Consider the following 15659-nt stretch of genomic DNA (forward strand, 5'->3'; position numbering starts at 1 on the left):
ATTTCATATATCATTTCGTTCATTGATTCATTCCTCACGGGAAAATTAGAACCCACAAATGACCAGCTCTCAATGTCAGTGGCTTCATAGCTCAGTTGGTTAGAGCGTCGCACCGGTATCGCGAGGTCACGGGCTCAAACCCCGTTGAACTTCTGAATTTTTCAGGCTTCTCCACGTGATTGTTAAAATTACGCCCGTAACTGTGAGGATCATAGCTTTACTTTGAAATATTATGTGAAGTAGCGTGTCCAGTAAACTGTAGGTGTTAGAGGTTATCTGTTTACCAGCAATCTAATTGTTTAGCCCTCCAAGATAACAAAGTACTGAGTTGGTGGTATTTGCTGGCAGCCGGCTACTTTTCACAACCGAGAGGATTACCAGTGGCTTCGAATTCACCTGTTATTTGTTTTTTAACCGGAGCCAAAGTTCTGTTTTCCCAGGGGCTGGCATAAGGAACCTCTCGTATCGATTGCCGGCTGTCTACGTGGCCCCTTATACAATTGGGCAGTAGCCTGTGAATTACTCGTATTTTCCTCCATAGCAGCGGTCAGGGCGGATGACAAGTCGTGTGGAGTTTCTCAGGAAGACCTCGACTACATTGAAATGCGCGCCTTGATGGAAACACAACGAGAGACGATAGGAAGCCTGGGAACTATTCCGTTCTAGAACAAACGGTGAAAAATGAATTGTTCTCCTCTGAAAACCCCGGCAGAGATTCCTGCTCCAAGGAGAAGTATATTTGAACTGGTTTTGCCCAAAGGTGCAAGGAGGAATTTAGGAGGACTCGGGGTCCCCACCCCATCGAGGTATTAGGGACTTTAAGATTTAATTTAATGAAATTAGCAATTTAATAATGAGATTATAGCGCTATGAGATTATAGCGCTTAATTCTCTCAAGCGTTATACAATTACTGTTTAATAAAGATATATATTTTAAAAAGCTATTTACAAAATGGCATAATAGTGTCCAAAGTAGATATTTCTGAGTCACAAGTCAAAAGAGTTCTTCAAATTTTGTTTAAAAATAGTAATGTTCTTGGACCGTCTAATAGCAATATTGGCAGAGCATTCCATATTCGTGGTCCATCCTCTGCGAAAGCTCGGTCTCCAGATGTAGTAGCAGAACATGGGACAAGACGAAGTTCTCTATCTGCCGATCACAGTTGATAACGGGTGGCAGGTTGAGAGACAAGAAGGTCAGACCGGAGACAAACCATTCACAGCTTTGTACTGACCAATATTCTGACGATCTGTGACGTCGACGAAAGCGTCACCTCAAAATATAACTTTCCTCAATCGTCCTCTATGGTTTATAGTCCTCATCCGAGAAGACTAAAAAGTGCTAACATTTGCAGATGGAATTACAAAGGAAGCGCTTTCTCCTCAATTATTTTATAGGCGTCGATCCCACCGGGGTTTTGTATTTTTCAGGGAACGGCGTTTTTACAGACCGAGTTATTTTTTGATTGATTTTCCCGTGTAACCAGACCTTTGCAGCAAATCACAAGTCTTCCACGAAAAGTTATTACCCATAGGATTGACACAAGCTCATGACCCCGAAGCGTGTAACTCTGATTCAGATGTTGGGTTTTTCGAGTTTAGAACTTTCCTTATTTAGATGTAACGTAGCTCGTCCATTTTCCAGCGCGTGCAGCTTCCATCTTACATTTGCCCATATTTGGGCATAAAATTGGTATCTGGCTCCTGGAGGAGGGACTGGAAACTAGACGTTTCAAAAGCCTTTTTCTCAAAAACTAGTCGTGCGCTCCCAAGTTAAAATTTCAGGATTCCCTTAGCAGGTTCGCAAAATGACAAAAACGTCAATTGTTGTATATTTTGATAATAACTGAAAAACTGTCTGATAGATCTATTTTTTAAAAAATGTTGATGGTTTCGGCATCATATTGTTTACTAATCCCTAAAATATGACCCTGGTCGTACGGCTAGTTTTTGACAAAAAGGCCTTTGAAATGTCTAGTTTTCAGTCCCCCCCTCCAAGAGCTCGGTCACTATATTTTGCATTTTCCCCTCATTTGCATATATTCTTTAGCTAAAATTACATTTTACATCAATGGCAGTGATTAACACTTCAGAAGAAACATCCTGTTGCTTTAATTTTACAGATTTCAAAATCTTGATCTTTGTCCTCGGAAAACTGTAGTAAGCCACCGAATTTATTGACACCAGGGCTCAGTAAGAGGAATGGCCCTTTACAAACGGAGCAGCTTTAGCATAAGGCAATTGACGTTGAAGCGGGGAGAGAACAAATCAGTACTGAACATGAAAAGGAGGTTGCATAGTTTGGTGTCGTTGGAATACGAACTTGTAAGTGACCAGCTTCCAGATGGGTTACAGCTTACATGGTAGAGCAGTCAGCCACACAATCGCAGGATAACGGGTTAATGCAGGAACCCATGACCCGGAGCTTACAACTCTACTGTGTTCGTGTAACGGCGTTTTCAGACCGATTTATTTTTAGATTGAATTTCCCGCGAATGAGGCTACAGGAGCCCGATGACCAATTACAAGAAATGGAGCTGACGTCAGAGGGTCACCGAACCGGAACTGCCTTTGTTTTTTGACCGAATTCGCGGGAAGGGCTAGTCTAAAAATAAACCTACTTGTGAAAACGCCGTTTCACAGACGCTGTATGCACGCTCCAGATGGGCTCCTGGTTAATGATAATAACAATGATGAAATGATATATGAGGGCCAATGATATGTGATATATATTTCCGGATATGAAATCAAGTGAAGCTATGATCCTCGCAGTTATGAACGCAAAAATCTTCAGCTTTGTTCCAAGGAAAGATTTGCAAGTTACACGCTTCAAGGTCATGTGCTTCTGATTGAGAAGGTTTGGTGGAAAAGCCAGGGCGCGGGGTGCCGGAGCCTATGGAAAACACGGGCTTCCGGGTCCGTGGAAAACACTGGCTCCCGGAGTCCATGGAAAACAAACACCATAGATCCCGGCACCCTGTGTTTTCCACAGACCCCAGCACCCCGTGTTTTCCATAGACCCCGGCACCCCGTTTTTCCCATAGACCCCGGCACCCCTTTTTTTCCACGGACCCCGGCACCCCGCGGACACCTCATTTTCGTTTACCGAGACCTTAACGGTGGTTAGCGCTAATAACCATGGCTTGAGCAAGCACTTACCCCTTTTTGTGATCTTTCCATCTGACCACCTCCCCCATAGCAGCACCGGCGATATTTCTTTCTTTCTTTATTATTTGTATACGAGAGCCAAATGTTTGTCACGTGGTTTCTATTAGGAAGAGAGAGGACCCTGGGAATGATTGTTTGTGTGTGGCGACCATTACTCTTCTATCGTTGTTGCGTTGCATAAACTTTATAAGGGGTTTGTATCGGGAATTTAGCGATTGTTATTTAGGGCATTAAAATAGAACTAAAAATACACCAGAATTTCTCACCTTGCTTCCTTGTCTTATTTATGGTATGTTCTTAGTATTTCTGGACGTTTCAGCGCGATTCAAGGGAGTTTTAGTTTTACCGTTCTCTCTCGTATATAAATATATTTCCCCAAGGTTGGTTACTTGCTGGCGACGGTCTCGCATATCCATCGATGGAATCAGCCGTAGATTCACTCCGAACGCTCAGGTCGCCTCCAGATTTAGCCCAGTGCACGTGCCTTTCTCTATCGGACAAAAACAGCCGCGGTGCGGGAATTTCGGCTCGCTAATCTAACAGCTCTCTTCCATCGAGGACTGTTGGCGATGCTTTGCCACGAAGTTCGTGCACGGCCATTTCTATATAATGCATCAGCATTTCCCTGAGCTTACTCCGTATCTGCGTGACAGCTCAGTACTTTCCTGAGAAGGGCCTCAAGTTGTACCTGCCACTGAGACTTAAGCTTCGTCGCCCACCCTGTTTATAACAAATTTGAACCTTGGGAACCGGTCGGTAAGGTGTTTTTCAACGGTTTCGTGCACGGAACTTCCGAACCAAGCATGTTGCTATGGGCAAAATCAGCCCACTTAATTCCTTTCCGTGAAAGTTTGTCTGATATAAGGATTGAAATATGTAGACTCTGGTCGATTTGAGCTTTTTGGAAGAATTTACAGCAGCTTGTGTTTCCGACTGCTTCATCGGAGTTTCTATTCTGGGTGCCAGATGTTTTTCTTGCGCAGTTTCCGGTGTCGCCGAAGGGAGGCGACACCGGGCGCGAGAAAAAACCTCTCGTACCCAGGGTACGGAGTTTCCAACCTTAAAGATAGATATATAGAGAGGAAAAACAGCGAACCTACAACCCACTGGAATAGCGCTGAAAATGGCCGAAGTACGCCACAAAATCACTGATAAGGTGTCGAGAAGACAAGGTAAGGCATTTTTGTTCGATTCATGTTCTTTATTTCGACTCCTTAAGACGTTTGCAAATTCCCATACAAACGCTTCCATAATTTTAACTGATCGTGAAGCTCAAATTACATTGTTAGTATTGTTAGCTTGGGGTACCTGTGTTGTCTTTTGGCGAATTTCGACTTGTTTTCTCGGTGCGATTAATTTACAAGGTAAGGAGAAGTCGTATATACGAAGAAAAGTTAGTGGAGTACTTGCAAACACTTTGAAATAAATTTGAGTTTTTGTTACTCGCACACCACAGACCGCCCAAGCTCGGTATACGATTTATAGACTTTGCATGGGAAAATTAAGTTTGAGCTTTTATTTGCTAAAATAAGCCGTATATGTAGAAATAATTTCACTTACCTCTACGTACAGTTGTCTCGTCTTTTCTGTGCAATCGGAGTGCAAACTGTGTCGGTTTTAGACGGGTTTGTGGCTTTCGAATTTTTACGATGTCGTTAGTTGTCATTTTCCCTCATAAAGAGAAGAAAGGGTGGTGACTCGCTGCGACCTCGTCCCACAAATTACTCTCGCATCACAAGGCAACGGTCCGAATCGCCATAAAAACAACACAGCCTTAAGGCCACATAAATTTCCTATCACTTAAACTCCACTCCGGGACCGCACAGCGATTTTTGGAGGATAAATTCCAAATAATGTTCGGCTTTCTATAATCTTCCCATGCGCTCAGCTAGATGTGTGGCTACGGCCGTTATAGCTTGATGGCGATCATATTACATTTTTGCATTCTCATTGGCCAATGAGAGTGCAGTGGTCGCTGTGTGGTCCCGGAGTGGAGTTAATAAGTGCGGTTACACGGGGCACTTTTACCGTGGTAAATTGCCTTTTTACCACGGGAAACTGTATTTAGTAGTGTGACCGACATTTCCCAAGGTAAACTTCCCATGTGAAATTTCCATGGATACGTCAAAAAGATCAGTGGAAGCGCCCATGACATTTAACGTGGGAAGTTGGAAGGGTGTTTTGATACCCGAGGTACAAGAGCCAATCGCGATGCTGATGAAGTTGTGATTAAATTTCCCGCCAATGAATTGCGTGAGATTTCGTTTTACCTCGGTAATCTTCGTAACGCATGACCCCTAGTTAACACGGTATACTAAAACCCAAGTGTGAGGCACCGCGGGATAATTTACCATGGGAAATGGCATTTACCATGGTGAGTGTAACCGCACCTGATGTGATAGTATATTTATTTGGCCTTAGTTAAGGCTGTGGTGGATTTATGGCGATTCGGACCGTTTCTTTGTGATACGAGAGCAATTTGTGGGACGAGGTCGCCGCGAGTTACCAGCCTTTCTTCTCTTTATGAGGGGAAATGACAACTAACGACATCGTAAAAAATCGAAAGCCACAACCCGTCTAAAACGGACAGAGTTTGCCTTCCGATTGCACAGAAAAGACGAGGACAACTGCACGTAGAGGTAAGTGAAATTTATTTCTACATTTACAGCTTATTTTAGCATTTATAAGCTCAAACTTAATTTCCCATACAAAGTCTATAAATCGTATACCGAGCTTGGGCTGCCTGTGCTCACACAAAACGAGTTAAGTTTGAAAATTTGTTACTTAGCAAGTTCTATAACCCTTCAACTTACATTTATTGTGAGCTTTCACAGAGCAAAACTGACAATTTATGTTTAGATATTTCTGGATTTGTCGTAGTTCTTTGTTTTAGAGATTCGAAGGGAGTAGATTAGGTCTTAAGACCTAATTCTAGTAAATAGTGTCGCGCCAAGTAGTCTGCAACTGTCGGAAGGAGATTTATACTTGAATGATTTCATTGCTTTCAACTCCCGTCTATTGCTTCCAACAACCGAAGTTTCACGGACACATATAACATAATGACAAAGTCCAATATTATCCTGTACATTTATGATTAGTAATTTGAGGTTCCCTCTTTTAACTTATTTGTTAAAACGTTGCGTGACGGCGCCAGTTTCTGTAGATTCGCAAGTTAAAAAAACTAATAATGCCTTGAAACTTATATCGGATAGATACTAGTTATAGCTGTCGCTAAAGTGCCAACGAGCCAAGCTTGCGTGATCTGGCGCCTGGCGGCTGCAAACATCACGCGGCGTACTCGTGCGGCACTCTCATTGGTTATCGCTACGGTCAACATTTCATCGCTTTGGTCTACATTACAGCTTTTGGTCTACATTACACTCAAATTTGAAGCGCTTCTGAGATTTCGTCCGCCTAAAAATCTTCTCGCGGCTCTATAAGCTGCCGCCTCGCCAGGCCTTCTGTCTTCAGAAGGCCTGACTCGTTGGCAATAACATAATGACAAATATTATCCTGTAGATTTTAATACGATTAGCAATTTTAAGTTCCCTCCTTTAACTACGATTTGTTGACACGTTGCGTGACGGCGCCAGTTTCGCAAATTAAAAAACAAATGCCTTCAAACTTCCGGTCAAAGGTCTTCACATTTACTGCTAATGTTAAAACAGAAGTAGTCTTATTTTTACATTCCGAACGGAGCAGTGGAAATTTCCTTACCATTTGCTATATTTTCCAGTTTCCAGTCTCTCATCAGCCAAATGGTAAACGCCATCTCGTTGAGCTGGTTTCCTGATTTTGGAAAAACTGTTAACATTATTCACCGGTCATCCCAACCGGTTTATTCTGACAAATGGTAAGCACCCCTAATGTCCTCGAAACTAGAATAGCAAACATATTTCTCCCCTAACCGTTTTCTTGTCTGCAGCTTGGGATTCTACGTAATCTTTACTCGACATTTATCACTGTAACATGACAAAATGTATTACATTTACCGTAATGCTAATCATCAACGTTTATTTGACTGAATTTCCACACAAGTACGCATTGCGGACCTATTTTTTGTATTGATGATGGTTTTTTTTTTCTTTTTTTTTCAAAGTCGCCTTATTTAACGTCACTGGCAAAAACCCATTTCATTGCATCGATCTGTTAAAAATGGACACTCGCTTGGACGTCCTCTTTGCATTTATTTGAGGATTTGATCGAGATAATGAACCACACTTTCTAATTGCCATTTTTGTTCCCGGGAAGCGACCTTAATTGAAGCTCTAAATCAAAGTTTCACCGATTGCTTGACATTTTATTGAAATCACCGGTCTGAAGAATTAGACAATCTTGGTTCATTATATTCTGTATGTAGTTCGGAATCGGTTTATCTCCCGTTGAGTTTGGTACAAACAAACTGTAATTAATGATGCAGATTAGGAGTATTTTTTAGTTTAGCATGACAGGTGGGAGTTATGAATTCAAGGAAAAACTACAATTTTTCAAGTGTTTTCTTTTTCTTATTTTGGATGTGGACAGTATCAGATATTTCATCTTAATCGCCACTACTCCAATTTCATTGGCGTAGAAGGTATTTGGAGCAGTTTTGAAACAAACATAACATCGAAGTGACTCCTTTAGCCAATCATAGAGGAGGCAGAGAATCAACCGTGCGAATAAAAACGCAAAGCAAAAAACGTGCAGTCGGTTCTGAGCGCGGGAAAATGCTTACGAACAAGGCACAGTGGGTTCCATGTTAACTCTGATTGGTTGAAATATACATCGCGTCTTACGTTTTTTTTAATGCAGTCGTCACAAACCTCAAACCTCAAGACAGCGGGTTACTTTCCTCTGTACGTCCATTACAACCGTGTGAAAAGCATATCAGTGTCGTCGGGTGACAAAACATAACTCAATTGATTAAAGTCTAAGATAAGGCGACAATTAGCGCAAAACAGCTGCGGCCCATTTACACAACGAGTGGTCACCAGAAACACAAATATTTGTAATTTATCTCTCTCATTAGATTTGAAAATGAAAACTTCTGCCCTGTGTCTTAGTGATGCGATTTGTTAGTACTTTACCTTGTTGCTGAAGTATATTACAGTTCTACTTCAAACTGGTTGCCATGTTTCTGCTGGATAAATCGAGAACGACCGTGAGTGTTACAATCCTTTGTAGACTTTTTGTTAATTCCAGCTTTTTAATACCTTAAAAGAAAAAGAAACAAGGGACCCTTCAACCAAATCGTATTACTTGAAGTGAGTTTGTTTATCATTGATGACTCAAGCGTAATGGAAAAAAAAGAGGAGAAAATGTCTTTCTTCATGAACAAGGCCATCTCCTTTGAAATTGAGAGATCACGTAAGTTGTTCAGGGCAAAGAAAGTGCAACAGTGAATAACCACGCAAAAATAACTCTTAACGCATACGATAGCTTAAGAGAAAAGCGTGAGTACGTAGTTGTTACAAGAATTTTTCAACAAAAGGATTGAAGTGATACTCGCGCTTATCTTTCATCTACAACCTGCACTTCCAATAAACATTTCTTTCCTTCAAAAAGTCTACAACTTGGTAATAATCTCATTTTTTTAGTAATTTTATCGGGAGGACTGATTTATTGAGGTTGCAAATATGGGTTTCTTCGACTAGCCAGATTCAAGAATGAATTCCACTCGGTTCTCTTTTTACAACTGATCGATGCAAAGCCACTGAATGCTACTGTATCTAACCAATAAACTTTATTGAGATGGAGACGAAAGCTGAACCTCACAAGCAGTTTTATCTCGAGAAAATTCGTTTTCTTTTTTTTTCTTTTGGCTTTTAATAGGGCGGATACAAAGCTCTTTTCTTGGATCAACAATTGTCATGTTCGAGTAAACGACTCCAAAATTCTTTGGTGACACGAATTGTTTTCTGAAAAAAGAGAATCTTTTTTGCGCGAATCGAACAAAGTTTAATAAGTCGTCTCAAAGGAAGTAGTAATTATCATTACACAAAAATGAATCAATGATTCTGAAAAGTTTGGTCATCCTTATATTTCGACCTCTACATCTAATTTGCTTTGAAAAGGGACAACACTGAACTAGTGGTGGGTTCCCTGTGTATCAACATGAACAATTTTGCCGCCAATTTGAATTACCTCTCGTGCACATTCTCTTAAACCATAATATAGCCGAGCAGTAAACTGCAGTCGTTGTTTCCTCTGACTTCATCAAAGCTATGACAAAGTTTTCAGGAAAAAAAATGCTGTTCCTTCACAATCAGCACGTAGGTATTGCCACAGATACCCCAAGTTAGCAATGTAATTTTAGCATCACGATCGGTTAAAATTATAAGCGTTTGTATGGGAATTTGCAAACGTGTTTAGCAGTCGAAATAAAGAAAATGAATCGACCAAAAATGCCTTACCTTGTCGATACCTTACCAGCGCTATTCCAGTGGGTTGTAGGTTCGCTGTTTTATCTTCAAAGTTGGAAACACAAGCTGCTGTAAATTATTCCAAAATGTTCAAATCGACCCGAAATTCCACTGAAACCAACGATGATAGTACTGCTACATCTTTTAATACTTATATCAGACAAACTTTCACGGAAAGGAATTGAAAATCGCCGAAGTGGGCTGATTTTGCCCTTAGCAACATGCTTGGTTCGGAAGTTCCGTGCACGAAACCGTTGAAAAACACCTTACCGACCGGTCCCAAGTTTCAAATTTGTTACACACAGGGTGGTCGACGATGTCAGTGATAGGTACACTGTAGAACAACCTGAATGTTTGTGTTTTGTTTGCGAAACATCTTTATAATGGAAATGCTGATGCATTATAAAATTTGAACCTTGCGCTCGGTCGGTAAGGTGTTTTCCAACGGCCGTGCACGGAACTTCGTGGCAAAGCATCGCCGACAGTCCTCGATGGAAGGGAGCTGTTAGATTAGCGAGCCGAAATTCCCGCACCGCGGCTGTTTTTGTCCGATAGAGAAAGGCATTAGTTAGAGGAGGATTTTAACGTGCACTGAGCTAAATCTGGAGGCGACCTGAGCGTTCGGAGTGAATCTACGGTTGATTTCCTTCGATGGATATGCGAGACCGTCGCCAGCAAGTAACCAACCTTGGGGAATATATTTTATTTATTTGTTTATTTATTTGTTACCGATTTCGGCAAGAATACACACGTGAGCGAATGTGGAGATGAGTAAACGTGCCAGGGAAAGTCTATAAAAGGGTCTGAGACCCTATAGAAGATAGACCACCCTAATGCAAGAGAGAGAAATGGTAGAACTAAAACTCCCTAGAATCGCGCTGAAACGGCAAGAAATACTGAGAACATACCATAGACAAGACAAGGAGGCAAGGTGAGAAATTCTGGTGTTTTTTTATTCCTATTTCAATGCCCTAAATCACGATCGCTAAATTCCCGATACAAACCCCTTATAGAAGTTATGTAACGCAACAACGATACTCCGTGAGCTTGGGGTACCTATGCCGTTTCAGCGCGATTCTTGGGAGTTTTAGTTCTATACCGTTTCTCTCTCGTGTATTAGGGTGGTCTATCTTTTATGGGGTCTCAAACCCTTTTATAGACTTTCCCTGGAACTTTTGCTCATCTCCACATTCGCTCACTTGCGTGCCTCTTCAGTTTGAGAATATTTTTCTTTTGAGTTGTCTTGTCGAAGAAATGAAATGAAAGGAAAGGAAATCAAGTAGTTGTATAGAATAGGAGTGAAGAAACGCATGCAGATAATGAAGAGATTATTGCATTCTCGGGAGGCAGAATTTAAACTCTACTGTTCGATGTTACATCTTGTTTGACGCTTATTTAGTTGGAGGATTTAAAAGAAGTTTCCCAAGCAGCGCACGAAGCCAAACTCGACACGGAGCTGATGCATTTTGAACACGAACTCGAATTATTTTTGGCGGACAAGGAGTTTTTCTTGGAGGATCTTTACATGCGGCTCAAACAAATCACCTCCCTGCGGAAGTCATGGAGATGCCAGAGACTGCGTGATGTGACAATAACGCAACTTGTGGCTACAAAACAGGTAAACAAAGAAGTTTGAAAGTTTGTTTACACTTATGACAACTCAGTAAAAGAAACTCTCGGTAGCTCTAGGGAATGGTTATGCAGTTTTGAGTTGTCGATCTGCACTTAATGTAAGTATTATTTCTTCCTTTCGTTTAGATTGAAGAGCTTCTCGATTGGGAACAAAACCTTCCTGGAAGAAAAACAAATTCGAAAATATATAAGATCGTTCGGGAAAAACCAGTTGATATGCTGATCAAGTTCATTCAAGCTTGCCGTGAGTCAAGACAACTTTACGAAGACTTTTTTTTTAACATTTACAAGCCGCTTGGGGAACAATTTGTGGACGAGAGAACCGTGTCACTATCAAAGGATCTGGGACGAGTACTTGAGCAATGGAGTTCTTTGCTCGAACCAGGCCCCATCAACCAAAGAATGCTAAGCGCAGCGAGCGCAGAAGTGGTCTACAGAATGAATCTCGCAAACAAACCACGTGGCATGAAGTTCAACCTCGTTCTCAGGCTAGTGCCAGACTTCGTCATCAAAGGTTACGAGGCTCTTTTTCTTGCCCGCCAGTGGAGAAATTGTTTTGGTGTCTGCGGTTACAGCAAAGAGCTAGAATTTTTGCAAAAGAAAAAACAGCGTTCTTTTCCACATCAGAATCCGACCGATTCCTCAATTCATCGCAATAGGTTTTATAGTCTGGAGAGAAAGTTAAACCAGTCTCAAGAATTTGTGGATATGACGTCAACAGGTCACGTGAGAAAAGAGACCGTGATAAGTATGTTGTTGAAACGAGACTATGGAACCGACTTGCTGAATTCTAACCAAGCGAAAGTATCCACAGCTGAAGCAATCGATTCCAGTTGCTGTCCAGTAACTTCATGTTCTTGTCAACAGCGAGTCGATCGTTTGCGCGCAAATCTTAAGCGGGAGCAGTTGAGAGTGCAAAGAATTAGAACCGAAATTCTTCAAGGGGACCTTGCATCACGATATACAGCAGAAAAGGTAATGTCGGAGCCACTCTTTGACAAATTAGCTAGTGCTAAAGCCAACTGTTGCCGTCTCAGAAGTGAGATTTCAAAAGAAGGAGAAGGCAATTTTCCTGTTCTGGAAAGTTCTAGGGTAGAATTTCGGGATTCACAAGGCTCGTCTCAACGTGATTTGTCTTCCACTGCATCTAAAAGAATTCGATTTTTCATCAGTCCTTTATCAAATTCCCGAAGTTTGTTGCGTTCACGAGACCATATGCACCAATATAGTTCTTCTTTGTCAAGGACAGGTCGTACTATGAAGGTGAAAGAGTAAAATCCGCGCTCCTCCGTATGTACTCTTACGCAGCAAATTAGTGGAGGGTAGAAGGCATCTTATAGTAATCACTTTCTGCTTTCCTAGTGATAGAAAAATGAAATGGTGATCGATATGGTGAACTTTGGACGCATGCGCATTCAAGATAGTGCAGACCCGGCTATGTAGTCTTCAAAGTACGCCTTATTCATTCAATATTTCTATTGTATTATCCCCACAGTAGTCTGATGCTTCAATCCTATACGGTCATGATAATTTTGCAATTGCTTTTGTTGTAAATTGTTACGCTCGGCGATTCGATAAAAATCTCGCTACTTTCTGAACCAATTCGCCCTTGTCACACGGCGGCCATATTGTGCCGGGAGACCAAAAGAGCTTTGTTTTACCACGCCAAGCCTCGCAGTGGAAACCATGGGGGTGAGGCTTGGCGTGGTAAAACAAAGCTTTTTTGGTCTCCTGGGACAATATGGCCGCCGTGTGACAAGGGCGAATAGACCCTTCTCCAAAATGGCGGTCAAAAATTCAAAGAAATTAAAATTAAAAACTAATAACAGAAATAGAAAGAGCACCTTTACTTTTAAGTAACCCTGCAAAGTTTCGGCATATCAGGTGTAATATTATCTGAGATGTAAGTTGAAAAATGAATAATTTACAGACGTTTGAATGATTGTGGGTATGACGTATACCCCCAGCCATACAAACGTCTGTAAATTTGTCAAATTTCAACTTACATTTTCTCACCTGATATAACACCTACCTAATACGCTGAAACTTTGCAGGGTTACTAAGGTAAAGGTGCTTTTTATAAATCTGGCATCAGGTTTTCATTCAGTGCAATTTTATCTCATTCAAATCCTTTGCTGCCATTTTGGAGAAATGTCTATCAGAAAAGCTACAGTGTTGTAACTTGCTCGCCCGTGTTTTCTTGCGCTTGGGGAATGCTGCGATTTATTGGCTCATATGATAAGGTGCGTCTGCTACAATTAACCGAGGTTAGAGCTTTCATTTCATTTCATTTTTGCGCGAATCGAAACGTCCCCTCCCCACAGTCTATAACATACGTGAAATTAAATGTTGAATAGTGATACACTGGAAACAGTTATTATGAAGATATTGAGAAATCTGTAACATATCAAGTCGATTCCGTTCATAGAACTATAAAATTCATACCATCATCTTATTTACTGAACCCGCTAGGCAAGGGGATTCTTTTGGACTCAAGAACGTGTCCAGTGATTTCAGCGGATTTTTCGTTTGGACATTTTTTAATTCTTTTAAAACATAATCTTTTTTATTCTTCGTTTTCATTATATGGAACTATCGAAAGGTAGCATGCATCTTTCATAAAGAATAGTTTGACCGTCGTAGCAAGAACCGATATATACATATACATTCTTATTTGATTAATTAAACAGCAGGGTATTAAGTTTATAGCAAGTGATTGTTTCTCTCGAAGATTTGATGTTATTATCCAAAGTTTCTTGAACGTGAAAGTTACAAAGATTTGACAGCACTCTGAAAGCTAGACCCTTCTTTCATCTATTGCCGTCAGTTGCGGAAGATCACTTGACCGCGCCATTAATGTGGCAATCTTTTGAAGGTTTATTTTTTTGACCATTCGGGTGGTCGCGCAGTCCGCAACAACCTCAGTCCGTCTTTCTTCATAAAAGAGAGAGAGGACCGGGCTCAACGTTAGCTTGACTGTTTTTAAAGGCCCACCTCCAACCGACAGGCTTTTCGACCGTTTTTTTTTTGTTATGGAAATTCGCATTGCTTATCGCTGCGATCTAAATGGATGAATTTGAAATTTGGCTGGATTTTCATAAATGACAATTGTTCCGCGGCATGCAATGCCTGTCGGTTGAAGGTGGGTCTTTAATGTACATAAATGCACAATTTGCGATAAGGAAAGGAATGGAAAAGAAATATATAAGCGGGTAACGGGGAGGGAAGAATTTTGCGATGAAGACTAAATGCCGGATATGAGGAACCCTCAATTTACTCCGGACCAGAAATAATAAAAATGGAGTTTAAGCAAGAACAACTGAAACGTCAACGAAAACGTGACGCCAAACTATAACTTAGCGCTATCGCAAGTATTTAGCGATTATTCCCTCTTGTTCACCTTGGGCAATACGGGCGAACTATTCCGCTGTAACTGGATGGGTACATACGAATGGTTTTAAAGCAAGGATAGCAAATAAATGGTTCATTCTAAAATTTGTTGACTTCAAGTTGTTGTTTGGTGGAGTACGGCAAAGAAAGGCACCTTTTTCTTTTTCAACCGATAATATTATTACTTTGTACCGTAGAAGCCGTCATCTTTGCTTAAACTCCCTAATGACAGTCTTCCTAAGCCAAATTGCACTATTGAGTCGCTTGATCGATTTCAGAGTTTACCCTTTACACGATATAAACATAAATGATATTTAAAATTTCCACATTCTGTAAAGCGTATGACTATCGCTTGTAAGTGTGTTTGTTAATTAGGTGTAAAAAAAAAATTTGTTAACCCATGAACGTTCTCCCGAAGTTCACGAGCGCCTGATTTCCTTCGCAAAGCTATACTAAACACAAATGTGATCTGAAGTAATCTCAACCAAACAAATGCACTATAAAAAAATAATGTTCTCTTATTTACGCATTTTCGCTACTTTGATATTATTCCTTCAAAATATCGTCCATTTTGTTTGAAGGCGATTCTTTTTAAAGCTACTTTCCCTTGTCACCCCGGCGTTCCCTCAGTTGATCAAGCCACTTAAAGATTGATCGATAAAATACCGTCTTTGTGATGGGCCGGCCTAAAACCAGGTTAAGTCTTTAAATGTATGTACAAGATGACCTCAGAAGCGATTTTCCAGGATTACATACAATTCTAAATGCAATCGCATCACGAACTGGATTACTTTTTCAATAAATTTTGCGGAGAGGTGTCCATGAGCGATTCTTTATTGCTTTATCCTGTCAAAGTGACTTGAATTGTTGACTTGTCCCTGAAACAAGAAGAGCAACAAAATCAACACGAGAAACGTCTTTACAGATTTAACTCTTGACTTACAAATTCCATAAATTCAAAGATTCAACTATTTAATACGATGCAGGTTCTTATGTTCTTATCCAACCGCGCTATTTAAAGGAATGTCGAAGATTTGGAAACTAAAGCCGCCGGCAAAATTAAGA

The 15659-nt window shown here is 40.8% G+C and overlaps 3 protein-coding genes across 12 annotated transcripts in view; 2 read left to right on the plus strand and 1 right to left on the minus strand.

Moving 5' to 3' along the window:
• Positions 1–942, plus strand: part of LOC138016529 (gamma-secretase-activating protein-like) — a 39737-nt gene extending 38795 nt beyond the window's left edge. For 2 of the 3 annotated variants that reach the window (XR_011125825.1, XM_068863694.1), the window contains one exon: positions 545–942. Coding sequence is in view for 2 of the 3 variants with exons in the window: in XM_068863694.1 (XP_068719795.1) it covers positions 545–666 (122 nt within the window). In the remaining variant the exon portion in view is untranslated. Of the gene's footprint in view, positions 1–541 lie in introns of all 3 variants that reach the window. The other variant, XM_068863693.1, reaches the window with a different exon arrangement.
• Positions 670–13905, plus strand: LOC138016531 (uncharacterized). Of its 5 annotated transcripts, XM_068863696.1 has the most exons (5): positions 5300–5807; positions 6905–7021; positions 8180–8311; positions 10972–11190; positions 11331–13905. In XM_068863696.1, the coding sequence occupies exons 3-5, from the start codon at positions 8282–8284 to the stop codon at positions 12477–12479; spliced, it is 1398 nt and encodes a 465-aa protein (XP_068719797.1). In that variant the 5' UTR covers positions 5300–5807; positions 6905–7021; positions 8180–8281; the 3' UTR covers positions 12480–13905. The 5 variants fall into 5 exon arrangements, with proteins under 5 accessions (XP_068719796.1, XP_068719800.1, XP_068719797.1 ...); XM_068863695.1 differs by lacking the exons at positions 5300–5807; positions 6905–7021; positions 8180–8311 and adding exons at positions 670–806; positions 2124–2325; XM_068863697.1 differs by lacking the exon at positions 8180–8311.
• The window catches only part of LOC138016532 (uncharacterized), a 29225-nt gene continuing 27291 nt past the window's right edge, over positions 13726–15659 (minus strand). For all 4 annotated transcript variants that reach the window (XM_068863700.1, XM_068863701.1, XM_068863702.1 and 1 more), the window contains one exon: positions 13726–15472. Coding sequence is in view for 1 of the 4 variants with exons in the window: in XM_068863703.1 (XP_068719804.1) it covers positions 15444–15472 (29 nt within the window). In the remaining 3 variants the exon portion in view is untranslated. The remainder of the gene's footprint in view (positions 15473–15659) is intronic.

The sequence above is a fragment of the Montipora capricornis genome, chromosome 9 (genome assembly GCF_036669925.1).
Source record: "Montipora capricornis isolate CH-2021 chromosome 9, ASM3666992v2, whole genome shotgun sequence".
NCBI lineage: Eukaryota > Metazoa > Cnidaria > Anthozoa > Scleractinia > Acroporidae > Montipora > Montipora capricornis.

Excerpts from the sequence above, each read along its gene's own strand:
- LOC138016531 (XM_068863695.1), top strand. The coding sequence starts at position 2,203 with ATGGCCCTTTACAAACGGAGCAGCTTTAGCATAAGGCAATTGACGTTG. Across the intron at positions 2,326-10,971 it reads TGTCGTTGGAATACGAACTT|TTGGAGGATTTAAAAGAAGT; the intron begins GTAAGTGACCAG and ends ACGCTTATTTAG. Across the intron at positions 11,191-11,330 it reads AACTTGTGGCTACAAAACAG|ATTGAAGAGCTTCTCGATTG; the intron begins GTAAACAAAGAA and ends CCTTTCGTTTAG.